This window comes from Planococcus citri, chromosome 4 (assembly GCF_950023065.1).
Source record: "Planococcus citri chromosome 4, ihPlaCitr1.1, whole genome shotgun sequence".
Classification (NCBI taxonomy): Eukaryota; Metazoa; Arthropoda; class Insecta; order Hemiptera; family Pseudococcidae; genus Planococcus; species Planococcus citri.
The window spans coordinates 28285815-28302640 of NC_088680.1; the positions used below are offsets into that span (position 1 = coordinate 28285815).

The 16826-nt window shown below is 35.1% G+C and overlaps 2 protein-coding genes across 4 annotated transcripts; one reads left to right on the plus strand and one right to left on the minus strand.

Moving 5' to 3' along the window:
- Positions 1-726: 726 nt before the first annotated feature.
- On the minus strand, positions 727-12215 carry LOC135842531 (puromycin-sensitive aminopeptidase-like). The gene is made up of 15 exons (XM_065360030.1): positions 12080-12215; positions 11839-12005; positions 11415-11656; positions 11189-11342; positions 10824-11115; positions 10608-10756; positions 10257-10526; positions 9941-10181; positions 9569-9840; positions 9280-9499; positions 7795-7994; positions 7593-7700; positions 7390-7512; positions 7289-7307; positions 727-1057 (listed from the first exon to the last, which is right to left on the minus strand). Exons 2-15 carry the CDS (start codon positions 11959-11961, stop codon positions 861-863), a joined length of 2610 nt encoding a protein of 869 aa, XP_065216102.1. The 5' UTR covers positions 11962-12005; positions 12080-12215; the 3' UTR covers positions 727-860.
- Positions 12216-12477: 262 nt separating this feature from the next.
- On the plus strand, positions 12478-16381 carry Moca-cyp. Of its 3 annotated transcripts, none has more exons than XM_065360636.1 (12): positions 12478-12680; positions 12777-13109; positions 13178-13265; positions 13558-13587; positions 13662-13801; positions 13880-14003; positions 14077-14407; positions 14484-14579; positions 14654-14796; positions 14877-14985; positions 15065-15286; positions 15540-16381. In XM_065360636.1, exons 2-12 carry the CDS (start codon positions 12827-12829, stop codon positions 16245-16247), a joined length of 2274 nt encoding a protein of 757 aa, XP_065216708.1. In that variant the 5' UTR covers positions 12478-12680; positions 12777-12826; the 3' UTR covers positions 16248-16381. The 3 variants fall into 3 exon arrangements, with proteins under 3 accessions (XP_065216708.1, XP_065216707.1, XP_065216706.1); XM_065360635.1 differs by having other exon boundaries at positions 12799-13109; XM_065360634.1 differs by having other exon boundaries at positions 12478-13109.
- Positions 16382-16826: the final 445 nt, after the last annotated feature.

Sequence of the window (16826 nt, forward strand, 5' to 3'; positions counted from 1 at the left end):
ATATTATTACAATTTTATTCTCATTTATAATATTAACCCACTTTGATAAGTCACCCTTCTTCGAATGATAGTTTCCAAAAATAAACCAAATTTAAGCCTGTAATTTTTCCAAAGGGCTTGAAAAAAAAATTAGTGGAAATTTTCGAAAATTTCAACCAATTTTGATCGGTCGCATGGCACCTTTTTCGAAAAACCTCAAAAATCATTACTTAATTTTTGGCTCAAAATGCTTCAAAAGAGCTCAAAATAGGTTTTGATAAGATTTTTTAATTTTTTGCAAAAATTTCAATTTATTTTGAAAGGATTTTTTGATATTCTGCAAAAATTATAATTCAATTTAATGGGTCACATGACACCCTTTTTTTTTCAAAACCATCGAAAACCATGACCCAAATTTTGGGCTGAAAATTTTGCAAAAGTACTCAACAAAGCATTGATAACATTTTTTGATTTTCTGACATAATTTTAACCAATTTTGATTGGTTGCATGTGACACCTTTTTCAAAAACCTCAAAAATCATTACTTAATCTTGGCCAAAATGCTTAAAAATGGCTCAAATTAATTTGCAGACAATAAAAAATTAAAGGAACAGAGATTATGGGATGTTCAGTGAATCGAAAAATTGTGAGATACTTTTTCGTTTTGAATTCTGTAGGAGCAAGTTGTCCTTTTTTTTTTATCATCATTGTTTTAATATTTTTTAAATACGAAATAAATTGTACGCATTGTGTTATTTAAGAATTATGATATTGTAATGTATAAAAATGAAAAGAACACATCGTAATAAAAATGAAGTGAAAATATCACAAGAGTAAGTAATAGAATAGAGCGTAGGTAAATAAAAACAAAAAAATGCATATTACAAATTCAATTTTTCGAGGTAAGCTTTAACCAATTCTTGGTCTTTTTTCAACCACCTCGCGTTATTCCGAATCGTTTCCAAGACTTGATCAATCGTCTTTTCAATCCCACTTTTATCCTTCGTAGCGAAAAACTCATCGATTTCTTTAGCCATCTCATCGCTGGCGAAATTTTCAGTCATACACTTGATGAGACCTGTTTATCGACTCAATTAAATACGAAACGAAAATATTCGAAATAAAACTCATCGAAAAAAAAGTGGACTGTATTTACATACGATACATACAATATTACTGTACAAAACGGCCGAACAGCCGAAAGAGTAAACTTACAGATAAGCTCCCAACTTTACCCGAACATCACCGAATATAACCGAACCGGTTACATTAACATACTCCGCCCGATTGAGGAAAACCTCAATCAAAAAAATGAAAAAAAAAACACAAAAAATTACGATTTCTCAAAAAAATTAATAATAACAATACATGTTACGACTTCGAAAATAAAATAATAAATTTAGGCTATACCTAGTTTATCTTTAACAAAAGTAAGTACTATTAATCAAATTAATCGAGAGAGACAAAAAAATATAAACAAATTTGACGCTAAATTACTTAATCTCAGAACAGATATAAGTACAGTACAAATAAAACGAAAAAAAAAATTACAAAAAAATTGAACAATATTCGGTAAAAATAAGACATAATCGAGCAGGAATTTCAAAAAAATTCGATAAATTTACATCAATTCGAGAAAAAAAACGCAAAAGTTTACAACTAATCGAGGTTAACATTTACAGGTAGGTAAACCAATTTCTGAATGGACGTTCTCTTTTTTGTACCATTCGCCATTCTAATTACTACGTTTCGAACGATACCAGAAGAGTCTGGAAAGACCTCTTCAATAATAGCCATTGGCCACCTCAAATTAGGGACATTTTTATCCGAAACTAAAACAACATCGTCTACTTCGAAGTTTTTCTCTTTACTCTGCCACTTATGGCGAACCTGAAGTTCATTCAAGTAATTCTGATGCCAAGAGACCCAGAAGGAATCTACCACCTGACGCCACAATCGATACCTAGCTTTCAAATTACCTAAACTCGCTTCTGACACAGGTACTTCGGAAAAATCTGCACCAATTAAAAAATGTCCAGGCGAGATCGGAGCAACAAACTCATTAGTTCGTTGATAGCACAAGGGCCTAGAGTTCAAAATCGACTCAACCTTGGCTGCTACACTAGACAATTCGAACAAATTCAAAACCTGGTTTCCAATAGATCGAATGAGGTAAGATTTACCAGCCTTAACAGCACTCTCCCACAGACCACCTTGGTGCGGAGAATGAGGGGCAATGGTACGCCAATCAATACCTTTTTCACCCAAAAATCGATTAATCGAAGGATCGTTTAATAAAACATTTTTTGCACCAATAAAATTGGTAGCATTATCGCTATAGACAATTCGGGGTAAACCTCTTCGAGCAACAAAACGTTCGAGAACACTAAGGAAGGCCTCAGTAGTCAAATCCTCAACAATTTCAATGTGCACTGCACGTATCGCGAAACAAACGAAGAAAACGAGGTATACTTTTATATTTTTATAGGTCCGATGATTCGTACATTTGATGGTAACAGCTCCAGTAAGGTCAACACCTACTACAGAAAAAGGTCGTTGAACTGAAACGCGTTCTTGAGGAAGGTCTCCCATAAATTGTTGACCCAGCTTTCCATCACTTTTACCACAAGGTACACAAAATCGAAATACTTTTTTGAAAACGTGGAAAATATTTCCAATTATCCAAAATCTAGATCGAATATGGTGGTACAAAAAGGACCTACGTGCATGAGCATGCTTTTCATGCACGAACGTAACGTATCTCTCCATAAATCTACAGTTAGCTGGCAAAATTATCGGATGTTTCGTATCATAAGATAGACTAGAATTTTCCAATCTACCTCCTACTCTCATTAGGCCATTGTCATCTAAGAAGACATTGAGAGCTTTCAATCGACTTTTACGAGGAAATTTAACTTTATTTTGCAAACATTGCAATTCAACATCAAATTTTTCTTTTTGAACAAAGCGAATAATTACGAACATGGCCTGTTTCCTCTCACCCGCCGATAAGAATTTCCTATTCTTATCTAACGAAATATCAACGACTAAATTCTCATTACGTTTACCATCAACCAAACCTTTCAATATTCGAATATAACGTAGCCAATAACCAATGGTAGAGAGGATTTTATACAATGAATAATATTTTTCAACGATGTATGCTATAGGCAGATAGGCAAAAACAAGCATACAAGTACGATCAAGTTTCATCTCAGGTACATTATTCAACATAGGCGATACAGTACTAATGTACTTATCATACACTTCGTTATCTGTTAACCAACTCGGACCTTCATACCACATAGAATTAGAGAGAAACGCATTCGAAGATAAACCTCTCGTGCCACAATCGGCAGGGTTTAACTTGGTTTCCACATAAAACCAATTTTCTCGTTTAGTCAAGGCTACAATCTTTACAATTCGATTCGACACAAATTGTTTCAATTTTATAGGATCCAACTTGATCCAGCTCAAAGTTACTTGCGAATCCGAAAACAAATAAAAATTTTCACGATCTATTTTTAATTCCAAACCAATACGAACGATCAATTTTGACAATAATTCAGCTCCTAAAAGCTCCAAACGATGAATATTACTAGTGTTGATAGATTTAATCGGTGCAACGCGCGATTTTGCACACACAAATGAAACAAATATATTACCATTATTATCTATTGATCGAACGTAAATTACTGAGCAATAAGCTCGTTCAGACGCATCACAAAACCCTATTAGCGATCTAGAAACTACATTAACCGAAGTACAATAACAACGAGGAATAGAAAAGGCATGCAACGAGGGTAATTGTTCACGATAATTCATAAATTCGGCCTTTAATTTATCTGAAATATCATCATCCCAGTTTTTTCCCTCAATCCAAAGATCTTGCAACAGAATTTTTGCTCGAATAGTTACAGGTATGAGCATACCAAGTATGTCAAATAATTTCGAAACCTCAGACAAGACAACACGCTTGGTTATCTTCGAGGGTAATTTATCCAAAGTTACAGAAACGCTCAAAGTATCTGGTTCAGGGCTCCAAATTAACCCCAAAACGTAGATAAACGAGCTATCTCCCAAAACTTTCTGTTTTAATGGCTCAATTAATGAACTATCGATGGAACACAAAACCTCAGGCGAATTACTCTGATATTTTCTCAAAGAGAAACCAAAACGATCAAAAGTCGAATGTACAGTTTTCTGAAGCTCAATAGCTTTCTCTACAGTAGGCGCACCAGACATCCAATTGTCCATATAACAGTGCTTTTTTATAGATTCAGCCGCAATAGGCTGCTCAACTTCGATCGAATCACCAATTTTTTCGACACATTTGGTGGCTATAGAAGAGGCAGGGCCTATTCCGTTTGTCAGAGTATTCAATTCACAAATTAAAATTGGTTCATCGCACGAATAACGAAACAAAATATGCTGATAAATTCGATGTTCCTTAGCAATTATAATACACCTATACATTCTAGCCACATCGGCGCATACTCCGATCACATGCTCACGAAATTGATTCACATTAGTCGAAAGTTCAGGTTGTAAAACAGGACCTTGATACAAATGATCATTCAGAGAGGTACCTGATTTATCACAAAACGAAGCATTAAAAACGACACGACTTGAATTTTCCTTCGAAACTAAATGATGAGGCATAAAATATGCTTCGGGATTGGGCTCAGACGAAATTCTGGTCATATGACCCTTTTCTTCATATTCAGCAAAAATTTTACAATACTCATTTTGAGCCTTTTCCGAGCGCCTTCGCTCATTATTAATCAATAACGACCTAGCTCTCTCATATGAGCCATTTAATTTAACGATCGAGGGTTTTATTGGTAAACAAACAACGAATCGACCAGTTTTTTCATCCACCTTGTAGGTTTTTTCAAAATGTTCTTCAAAAATACGATGCTCAACGATTTTTTCACTCAACAAATTTTCGGATTCTGACACTTCGTCAATCGATACAAAACGCTTAAATTGAGCAGATAGCTCCGAATTCGACAAACCACAAAACGAAACCTTTTCAGCCAAAAGTGAACTTTTCAAAGCACCGGAAATAACATATCCAAAGGGACTATCTCTCAGACACAAACCATCGACAAAATATCTCTTCTCAGCAAGAACAAATTCAACATATTCACTTCCGAGAAGTATATCAACATCGTCATAAGGTAAAGTAGACGATTCGGCGAAGTTATGAGGAAAATTCTTAATAATTTCCTGAACATTATTTCGACTCACCTTATAAGGAATTTTATCTATTACTTCAGCATCTATTGATATCTGAAAGTCCGAATACCTTGATCTCAAAATACAACTAGTCACCGAGTTTAACTCAATCGACTTATTCGATATACCAGTTAAAATAGTAGGATGATCATTTTTGGCTATTTTCAATTTCGCACGAGTACAAAATTCACGAGTTATCAACGTAGTTTCAGAACCTAAATCGATTAAAATCCTACCTAATTCTGATCCAAATTTACCCTTTACTTCAACTACTGCAGTCGAAAGAAAGACTGTTTTATTTGTCCCGTGGGTATAACCAACAGTAGCGCCAGAAGCCATATTCACACTTTTTACCTCACCCTCAGGCGGTTTTGGAGGTACACTTGAACCACTCGACCCATTACCACTACCAGACGACGAATCATGAAAATTTTGAGAAATTTCCCTATGCAATAGGGTATGATGTTTACCGTTACATTTAGTACAATTATTACGTTTACAAGAAAATACATTATGATAGGGGTTAAAACACTTCAAACATAATTTGTTCATTTTTACAAAATCAAACCTATCACTAACGGATTTATTTTTAAATACCTGGCATTGATTTAAATAATGATTATCATCACAAACTGAACATTTCGGAGCACTCGGACCATTCGAAGATTTGGCTGCTGCTGATAATTTCTTTTCAGGAACCGACGATGATTTTCCTTTTGGACCAGAGTCCTTGGTCGACGATTTCGATGCATCCGACGAATTGCTTGCAGCTGATGACGTTTCATACGAAAAACTTCGATTGATTAAAAAACGAGCCAACGAATCGAACGATGGGTAGACAGAATAGTCGTGGTTAGAGTTTTCCCAATCAGTTCTTAATTTTTCAGAGATTTTTCTCGACACTAAAAATGCTACTAAGGGCGACATTTCTTCGATATTTATTCCGCAAACCTGCAAACCGCGTAACGCTCGTTTAACTTTTTCCACCGCTTCCCGAATGGACGAATTTTTTATGCTAGGCATATCCACCAAGTTGGCAAAGTGTTCCGCAATTATTCGGCGTTGATTGAAATAAGTATCATACAGATTTTTAAAAGTGGCTCTATAAAGATTGCCATCATTTCCGATATCTTGGAGAAGAGTTTCAGCTCCTTTTCCCATAGCTCTTTTTAACAAGTATAATTTTTCAAAGTCACTGAAACTTTCGTTTTTATCCACGATGCTGGAGAATTCAAAATACCAGTCAGGAAAATTAGCAAAACTTCCGTCGAACTTTGGAACTGGAACGTCTTGTAATTTAACTATCGGATTACGAACCGAGTCAGAGAACGAAATATTTTGAACAGATCGACGAGGCGAACCTCCCATGGTATTTATTTTTTCTCGAATTAATTTTAACTTGCCAACCATATCATAATAATATAATCTCATGTCATCATGAAACTCACATACTTTAGCTTCTTCAGCTTCGAGGGTTTCATCAGTAGCTTCGATATAATCCAACAATTGAGCATCAAGACTCGCGATTTCGTTCAAGGCACTATTCCAGGATTCCAAATGAGCCTCCAATGCGGTAGCTATAGTCAATGATGGTGTTTTTTCAATTAAATCCGATATGGTAGCCCGTTCTTTTTCACAGTAGCGAACGAACGACCTTTTTGATTGTTCCAATTTATCTTTTTCTTCGGCTCGTTTTTGCGCCAAAGCTTCAGCTTTCTTGGCGGCATCTCCGGCACCCATCACGAACAACAAATTAACGAATTTTTACGACAAAACAAACGAAACTATCGAAAAACGAACTTTTCTCACGAAATTCATAATTTAAATTCGACCAGATCTTTATGACGATCCGGCCCGAAGGACCATAATGTTTATCGACTCAATTAAATACGAAACGAAAATATTCGAAATAAAACTCATCGAAAAAAAAGTGGACTGTATTTACATACGATACATACAATATTACTGTACAAAACGGCCGAACAGCCGAAAGAGTAAACTTACAGATAAGCTCCCAACTTTACCCGAACATCACCGAATATAACCGAACCGGTTACATTAACAAGACCAGTTAGCTGGAATCCACCCTATTAAAATAACGAAAATTATGTATCAACAAGTAACAAAACAACCTCAAACAAGAACAAGTCATCGTATCAATCAACTCACCTTATATTTGGAGTAAATATTTGACCAGTTTTCTTTAAGAAACTGCCACGATTTATCACGACCTACTTTTGATGATGATATCGAAATAAAACCTCTTGTGGCAATAGCATCGTTGACGTCGTCCTGTCATCGAATAAAAAATCATAAGTCATGGTTACATTGTTCGTCATAATCTTAATTTAATGAACAGAAACGAATATTACCGATAGAGTAAATTTCAAAGCTTCGTCAATCAAATCTGCATCCTTGATGGACGAAAATGAACTCAAGATACGTAACTTTTCCTCTTGCGAATCGGAATTTTTGTATATCTGTGGATAGTGTGGATACAAAATACATGGAATAATTTGACCCAGGGCCAGATCATTATGGAATTTACACAAAGTGTTTTTCTTATCGCTTTACTTGGATTAGGGAGTCGTATTCTGGTTTGCCTGAAGCAGCGATAACACCTTTGTATATAACTGCACGTAAATCAGCTGATATTTCTTTTTGCGAAGAGTAATATTCCTCGAATCTTCTTGAGGCATAGTCTAGAAATTTTTGGTCGCCGAATTTAACCAGACTATTAAGTATCGAACTCCTCAGCAACTTCTCCAGGTGAGCTGTACAGAAATGGTAAGAAATTGTGATAAATTAAGCAACAAAAACAAAAATTAATAAGATTTCACAGCATTTTAAAAATCTTGTAATTGATTTTCTCATATAATTTCAACCCACTTTGATTGTTCGTAAGTACATCCCTTCTTCGATTTATAGTTTCCAAAAATAAGGTTAAACAAAATTGAAGGGCGTAATTCATCAGAACTGTTCAAAAAAGGTTTTGATGGAAAATTTCGATTTTCTTACGAAATTTCAACACATTTTAATAGGTCGCATAGCACCTTTTTCAAAAAACCCTGAAACTATGGGCTCATAATTCTTCAAAAGTGCTCAAAAAAGGCTTGATAGTCAGTTTTAATAAACTTGAAATTTTTTAATCCATTTTGATACGTCGCATGACACCTTTTTCAAAAACCTCAAAAATCATTACTCAATTTTTGGCTCAAAATGTTCCAAAAGAGCTTAAAATAGGTTTGGATAGAATTTTTTGATTTTCTGCAAAAATTTTAATTCATTTTTATAAGTCACATGACATTTTTCAAAACTTTCAAAAACCATGACTCATTTTTGAGGTGAAAATTTTTCAAAAGCACTTAACAAAGTTTTGATAAAATGTTTTGATTTCAAAAATTTCAAAAACCACGACCCAATTTTGGGCTCAAAATTCTTCAAAAAAGCTCAAAAAAAGATTTCATAATGAGTTTTGATTTTTCGACAAAATTTTAACTCATTCTAATCAATTCTCAAAATATCTTCTTCAAAAAAAAAAAAAAAATTGAACTCAAAATTCATCAAAACTGCTCAAAAGAGATTATTCAATTTTGAGCCCAACATTTTTCAAAAATGCTTAAAAAACATTTTCTTCGAAATCATGAAGTTATTCGCAAAATGAATGACACATTCAGAAATCTTAAAAATCATGACTTGATTTTGGGGGGAAAATTCTTCAACCCCCCCCCCCAATAAGAAAGTTTGCAAGGTCACTTTTGAGCTCTGTTGTCCAACTAGCTAGCTGAAGTGCAAATAATGTATAATATTCGTACGAGAGAAACCAGCATTAAACTGTAAAACATTTTTTTTGACTATTTTAGGCTCACCCTCCCCCCCAACCCTCATCCTTTTCCTGCGGTGTAGCTGCGAAAATCCGAAATACGTCTTTTCTGACATTTAGACCAATATTTATAAAACCCCAGCTGATTTTTTAGGGTCGCAAAAATTCCAGCCAAATTCAATTTTTGCAAGTTGAACTATACAGACTTGACAAATTTGTTCGAATAAAAATCTCACCTTCTCCTGGCTTTGAATTAACGCCCAGTTTTTCAGAAATAGGTTTAATCAACTTCAGACAATACTCGTCGAATAAATCGCCAAATTTCGTGTTGCTCAATAAATTATCAAACTTCTGAAGACACACAGTAATACTGGACCAAACAGAATAATTATCTTCTTCGACCATCGCCAACATTAAATCTAGTACTTGAACAGCGTCGCATTGACCAGCTAGCGCCTGAGTAAATCACATCATTGATTAATTTACAACAATTACATACAATTATGAAATTGATTAAATACTTACCAAAGCAAACAAATCATCCAGAATACCAAGCCTATCGACAGGAGGCAGGGTTTTATCAGCAATCGAAGGAATTAGCAATTTCAACATATCTGCTGTATAATTAGTTCTGTAAAACCCTACTGTGCCAGGATTCACTTTAATCCATTCACTAGGAGACACATTAGGGATAGATATTTTACATTGACGATCTTCCAGGATGGTACTGAAACACGCTTCTGTCGGATTTGATCGTTTGCTAAATGATATCGGAACCAGCCATAATGCTTCATTATCTGTAACATTCATGAAGGAGAATTCGGATTTATTTATTGGGTCATTTTGTTGAATTTTGATTGAATTGATACGATTTTTGACTCGTGACTCCTTTATTACCTTGGTCATCAACATCGAGAGTAAATTTCGATTGACGAACAACCAAAGTACGAGTATTGTCCGCTTCCTGCACGCTACTTTCTATGGTAATCACAGGATAGCCTTTTTGTTCAGTCCAAGTAGGCATTATTCTCTTGATAGGCTTGGAGCTAGTCTCTTCTAAAGCAGCCCACAAATCTTCGGTCTGTGAATTAGCGAACTGATGCCTGGTTAGATATAAATTCATCCCTTTGCGAAAATGCTGTAAAAATAAACATTTACAGAGTAGAGCAGATTCGAAAAAGTTCACAAATAGATGTCAACAATTGTTTATTACATCATCTCCGATGAATCCATGCAGCATTCTAATCACAGAGGCACCTTTGTTGTACGAAATGTCGTCAAAAATTTCTTCAATTTCGGACGGATGGCCGATTGGTATTTCAATTGCATGGCTAGTTTTCAAAGAATCCAATTCCATAGCTGTATTATAACTATCGGTAACGAATTGAGTCCAGGCATCGTACTCGGGGAATAAATACGCTAAGCAAAGGTACTCGTCGAATGACGCATATCCTTCGTTGAGCCACAGATCAGTCCACCATTCCTGCAACAACACATTGAATAAATAATTTCTGAAATGAGTTCAAAAAAAAAATAATGAATTTTAATCGGTCTTATAACATACCATTGTGACTAAATTTCCAAACCACATATGAGCTAATTCGTGTCCAATTATGAGAGCAACGTTTTGTTTTGTTGACGCTGATGTGTTAGATTCGTCAACCAATAAATAATTTTCTCTGTACGTGATTAAACCCCAATTTTCCATAGCACCTGCAACGAATTCGTTGTTATTAATCAAACTCACGGTTAACAAAACGTATTTCATTGACACACATACCGAAGGAAAGTTCTGCCACAGCGATCAAATCCATTTTCGGAAGAGGATAAGCGATATTGAAGTAGTCCTTGTAGAATGGCAATACTTTGGTGGCACAATGTAAAGCAAATCGACCCTGTTCTTTTTTACCAGGTGGAGTGTAAACTCGAATCAAAATTCCATCACTAGTTTTATCTTCAACGTAATCAAAATCACCAACTACCATCGCAACAATATACGTCGACATGATAGGTGTTCTTTGAAATTTCACAATCTTGATTCCATCGGCAGTAATTTTCTCACTTTCTACAGGCTAATTGAAATTCGAATCAGAATTAATCTCACGAACCACGATGCTTTCCAGCATACGAAAACATATCAATTACCATGACAGATAAAGCTACTTTATCCGGATCCACAGCTAAGGTGATGTCAAAACGAGCTTTGAATGATGGTTCGTCCCAGCATGGAAAACACCATCGCGCACCGGTTGCTTCGAATTGTGTTACAGCGCAGTATTTGTCTTCTTTACCAGCAACTCTGAAAATCAGAAAAGAATGAAATAAGCGTACTGAAGAGACATCACAATCATGAAACATGAGTAAAGCTTACGCTGTATATTTGCAGCGATAGAATCCTTTCATTTGATTGTTCAGTTCCCCTACAAAATCCATTGAAAGTTGAGCATCGCCTGCAGGTAAAGTTGTAGAGAAATTCAATTCTAACGTTTCTTCTTCGGCGTTTAGAGAACATTCCGCAGGAAGAATTTCGCCACTTGATGCTAATTTCAATTGCGCCTGGCTTATGTTTATATGAACACAGTTGAGGATTATTTTACTGGTTGGTTGCAGAATCTGTAAAAGAAAATGGCTTTATGATACTACTTGAGAAGTGTGAGATTTACCATACCATACAGATTTAGTGATATAAATAATGCATATTGAAGACGAGTCCTTCGAAACACAATGAGCTGTGATGAGGCAGATATTCTGTTGAATTTAAGAGTTAGAATAGCACATAATCTGGAAGATCTCACTTGCAAAGAAACGGTACTTTTGCCATCAAATTTGAATGTATTCAAGTCCGGTTTGAAAAATAAATCGTACACCGTTGGTTTGACAATCGTAGGTAGCCTTTCGAATATCTTCTTCACAGACATGATGGATTTTTTATCGGCAAATGAGAAATTTGTGAGTATAAGAGCTGTAAAACAAAAAAGCTTGCTTAGTATGGAGTCCATACTGACTGGCCATGTGTGCCACGTTAATTTACTTTACCTCTTTTCTTTTAATTATAATTTTAATCATCAAACTTTAAAAATTCTTGCGAAGTTCATCAAAAAGCTCCAAGCTTTCAGCTTTCTTTGATCTTTATCGCCGAAACACTGATAAGAAATGATGAAAATTTTCCAGTGTTACCCATGACGTCAGCCCAATTTTTGACTCGGTAAAAATTCCCAAAACCCTAAAGGTGCATTTTGTCTTATTTTTTGTTAGGTTAATTCTTTCTATCAATTCAAATTTCAATTTAATTTTTTTCTACGTTCTATTCTATTTCATTTAATCAAATTAAGAATCGAATTCCGAGAAAAACGTTTTTACAAAAATGTTTTCAAATTTCAAAATCTCAAAGCATCTTCTTCAGAAAATAATTTTCAAGTTGAGCTACGTGTTACACTGTTCTGATGGCGTCGTCGTCTGGATTCTCGAAATTTGATTCTGGAGAAATGTGCAGAAGTTAGGCTAGAATTTATACTTTTATAACATTTTTTCGGTGAATAATTTATTTGTACAGTGATTATTTCCATTTACAAGTAGCCTTGTAAGCTTCATTCGCTGGACTCGTCACAGTAACCGAAGTATTTGAGGAATACGAATGGTGAGGGATAGGAATGGTGATAGGAGTAATTTTTATCTATTGTTTTTATTGTTACATGCAGTAATGTTATATAAGTGAATTTACATGCGTTGTCAGTCATAAAACGATTCCATTAAAGTGTTATCAAGCTTATTGAAGAACCCATCATGAAGACGAAACGAAGCAGATGTTTCCTAGACATAGAAATCGCCGACATGACAATCGGTAGAATTATCGTCGAATTATACACCGATATATGTCCCAAGACTTGCGAAAATTTTCGAGCTCTATGCACGGGTGAAAAAGGACTCGGTGCAACGACCAAGAAACCGCTCCATTACAAAGGATCTATTTTCCATCGAGTCGTCAAAGATTTCATGATACAAGGAGGTGACTTCTCAGCCGGAAATGGTACCGGAGGCGAATCTATCTACGGTGGAACTTTCAACGGTGAGTTTCCTTAAAGTAGACTTTGAATCGTTGATTTCGTTTCACTAATAATTTTTTTTTTTTCTTAGATGAAAATTTCGAATTGAAGCACGATATTGCATTCGCTCTTTCTATGGCTAATCGGGGACCAAATACAAACGGATCGCAGTTCTTTATGTAAGTCGGTTTAATCGAAATTTAGGTGTTACCTGAAACCGAAAAACATTTACATTAGGTATTTTATTATATTCGAGCATAAAATGTTTTAGTGCTCGTAAGTATATACTCGTATTATACCATTGCATCGATTGAATATTTATCATTTCGTAGCTTCTAATAATGAATTTTGAGTGTTTCGAAGCAAACTAGCGTAAAGGAATAATGTTTAATGTTTGTACTTTGTTAGAAAACAATGTACCCATGAGAATTGATGCTGATTCTTCTTTTCGCTCATGTTTTGTTGTTATAGAACTACTCAGCCAATGCCACATTTGGACGGGTGAGTTGAAATTGTTTTAAATATCCTGTATTTCTTGACTGACTGAATTTTCTAACCAATGTTTTTATTTACAGGGTTCATGTTGTATTCGGAAAAGTTGTAGATGGCATCGACGTTGTTCAAAATATTGAATCTATTCCAGTTACTGAACTATCCAGGCCTGTTCAAGACGTGAAAATATCAAATTGCGGCGAACTAGTATTAAAATCTAAACGTAAGTAAATTCAGTAGCTGAGATATTCAATATCATAATTCTATTCCATGACTAACATGTACGTATTATATATTTCAGATAAAGATAAACGTCGCGAAAGAAGTGATTCATCTGGTAGCGAAAAGAAACGTAAAAAAGAATCGAAACACAAACGTAAAAGTGAGAAGAAAAGCTCAAAGAAATCTAAAAAGCATAAACACGAGTTAGTCAAATTGTTATACTGCAGAAAAAAATCATCTTTGTGGTATTACTTCGTTTTTTTTTTGTTCATTTAGGAAACACTCTGGAAATGAAGAAGAATCTAAATCAAAAGTTAACAATTCTATAGCAGATGTTCATCCTTTGGTGAGTGTTACTCAAATAGATCCCGAAGAAATTCCTAAAGATCCAGAAAACAGGTTCTTGAATCGTTTTCGCGAAGAAAAGGATAAAGAAAACGAGTCTAAAAACAAAGAAAACGAATCTAAAAATAGAGAAAATGAATCTAATGCTGTTGAAATTAAAAAAGAGAATGAAAACGACGAAGAAAAAAATAATCATCGTCGAAGACCTAGAATACGTGGGTATACTAGATCAGGCAGGGTGATCAAAGGACGTGGAGCTTTGGTAGGAACCTATTTCTCAACAAATTGTTCGATTTTATTCGAGTAAATTAATCGACATAAATTATTTTTCATCGCAGAGATATCGAACTCCTTCGAGAAGTCGATCAAGAAGTAGAACTCCGATTCATTGGCGACAAGAAGAGCGAAGAATAATCAAATATAGCGAATACGAAGTACGTCTCCTTGAATTTGCGTCACTTTATAGTCAACCCGATTGAATTGATTTTCATGTTCGAAACTTTTTCAGCGACGCGAAGTGGAACGATTAGAAAGAGAGGCAGAAATTAAACGAAGAGAAGAAGCTAGAAAAATACGACACGAAGAACGCGAAAGACTGTTGGAAATCGAAGAAAAAGAAAGATTAGCACGAAGAGAAGCCCGACAAAAAAAGTAATTCGATATCGCTAATCATTGTGGTATATTAAGCTGCTTTTCATTCATTATCACTCATTAATCCGAATTTACTACAGGAACGCCGAAGAAAGAAAACGATCGGCGGAGAGAGAAGGTGAAAGAAGAAATTCCAATTCCGAACACACCGAACGAGATCGAAGACGATCCGTAGAAAGCAATAAAAATGTTAGTTTTGAACATCTTATATATAATTACTAAGCGTAATTAAGTGCAGGAAAGTTTCTAATGCCATGTGATTCTGCAGAAATCTGACTCGAGAAATGCTCCTGTTCACGAAGATAGATCTAGAGAACGAGAAGAATCCAGAAAAACGGAGAATAACAAAAATTCCTTGAACGAAATTTCTACTTATTCCTATCACGTCGAATCAAAATGGGAAGAATATGATAAGAAAAATAAAGAAGACGTTGCCAAAAATAGTAAAAATGCAGACAGCGAAAGCAATAAACACGATTCTAACGAACCTGTAAGTTTTTTTTTGAAAAATAGTACCGATTGCTGCCTTTTTTTTTTTTGCTGATCTGTAGTTGAGTACGAGTAGCCTTTCTAGAATATTGTAATCCCTCCTCAACAAAAAAAACCTTGTTCTAGCATCGTATGTACATTTTCTCTTCTTTCAAATTAATCTCCCTCGCCATAATATAAAAATATCCTCGCTACAGGCTTCTTCAGTTTATGACAAAATTTAATAATTAATAATTGTTTTTCCCCCACTGCAGGATCGTAATCGCGCTCACCACGATGACAAGCCAAGAAGCAAAGACAGAGGAAAAGACGAAGACGACAGAAAGTATAAAAATTCCGACTCTTCCAAACGAAAACATAATAAAGAAAGGTCGGAAAAACGGAAAAAAGATTCTCGCGCTCATTCCTCCGACTCGGTCGATAGCGAATCCGACAGCACTAGTTCGTTATCGTCTTCGAAATCGTCTTCAAAAAAGAAACCAGCGCCTCCGATCGAGGAAGATACTAAAAAAGAAGACCCTTCATTCCAGAAAAGCGATAACAAACGTAGGAATTCTCGCAGTTCTAGCGTAGACGAGCATAAAAAATACCGAGATTCGCGTAGAGACCGAAGCAGTCCGCGCAAATCGTATCGAAGTCGAGATAGATATAACGATAAAAGACACAGAGACGATAGACGAAAACGTAGATCTTCATCCCGTAGCAGATCCAGAGGTCGTACGTACAGAAAGAAATACGATGATAGACGAGATCGTTCTAGGGATCGTAATAAAAGGAAGTATTCGTCTTCTTCGGATTCCGATGCTTCGAAAAGAAAGCATTCTAAAGACGATAGAGGTGAGAGAAAACAAAGCCGGGATAGTAGCCGTGATAAACCTAAATTAAAAGAAAAATTTCAAAGCCTAGAGAAAGCTCGAACTGCTAGAATTCGTACCAATTCGTCCGCATCTGAGAGTGATTAATAATGTTGTACGATTTTTTTTTAAGACTATTTATCTAAATACGCTGGTGATCGGTATTTTTAATTTATCGATCAATATCGTAATCATGGTACAATATGTTTATAATTTGAATAAAGTTCAATTTTGTGTGTTAATTTAATTCTTCATTTTGCAATTTTTAACGATGAAACAGAATGTTACGTCGTTCGAATGCTGCGTTTGAATATATAAAGTAACCATTTTTACGAAATTTCATTTCCATTCATTTCGTTGCTGTGGAAGATGTTTTTCGTAAGGTAGAGGAAAAAAAACTCTTTCGATGATTTGATTTCTAACATCAACCGCAGTACCTGTTTACAATCGTTTCGAGTTTTCTTCAGATAACAACAAAATTCAATTTCCTCTTGGAAATATTTTCCTAGTAGCTTTTATCGTATCTGCAGCGTTAGTGAAAAAATATTCTCAGCGTGATTCTTTTCATCAGTTTTCCAGATACAATGCTCGATTCAATCTGCAATTTAAATTCGATGAAAAGTTACGCGAAAATTGATACAAAATTACGCTCTCTGTGTGAAAATTCACGTAACTCGGGTGGTTTTT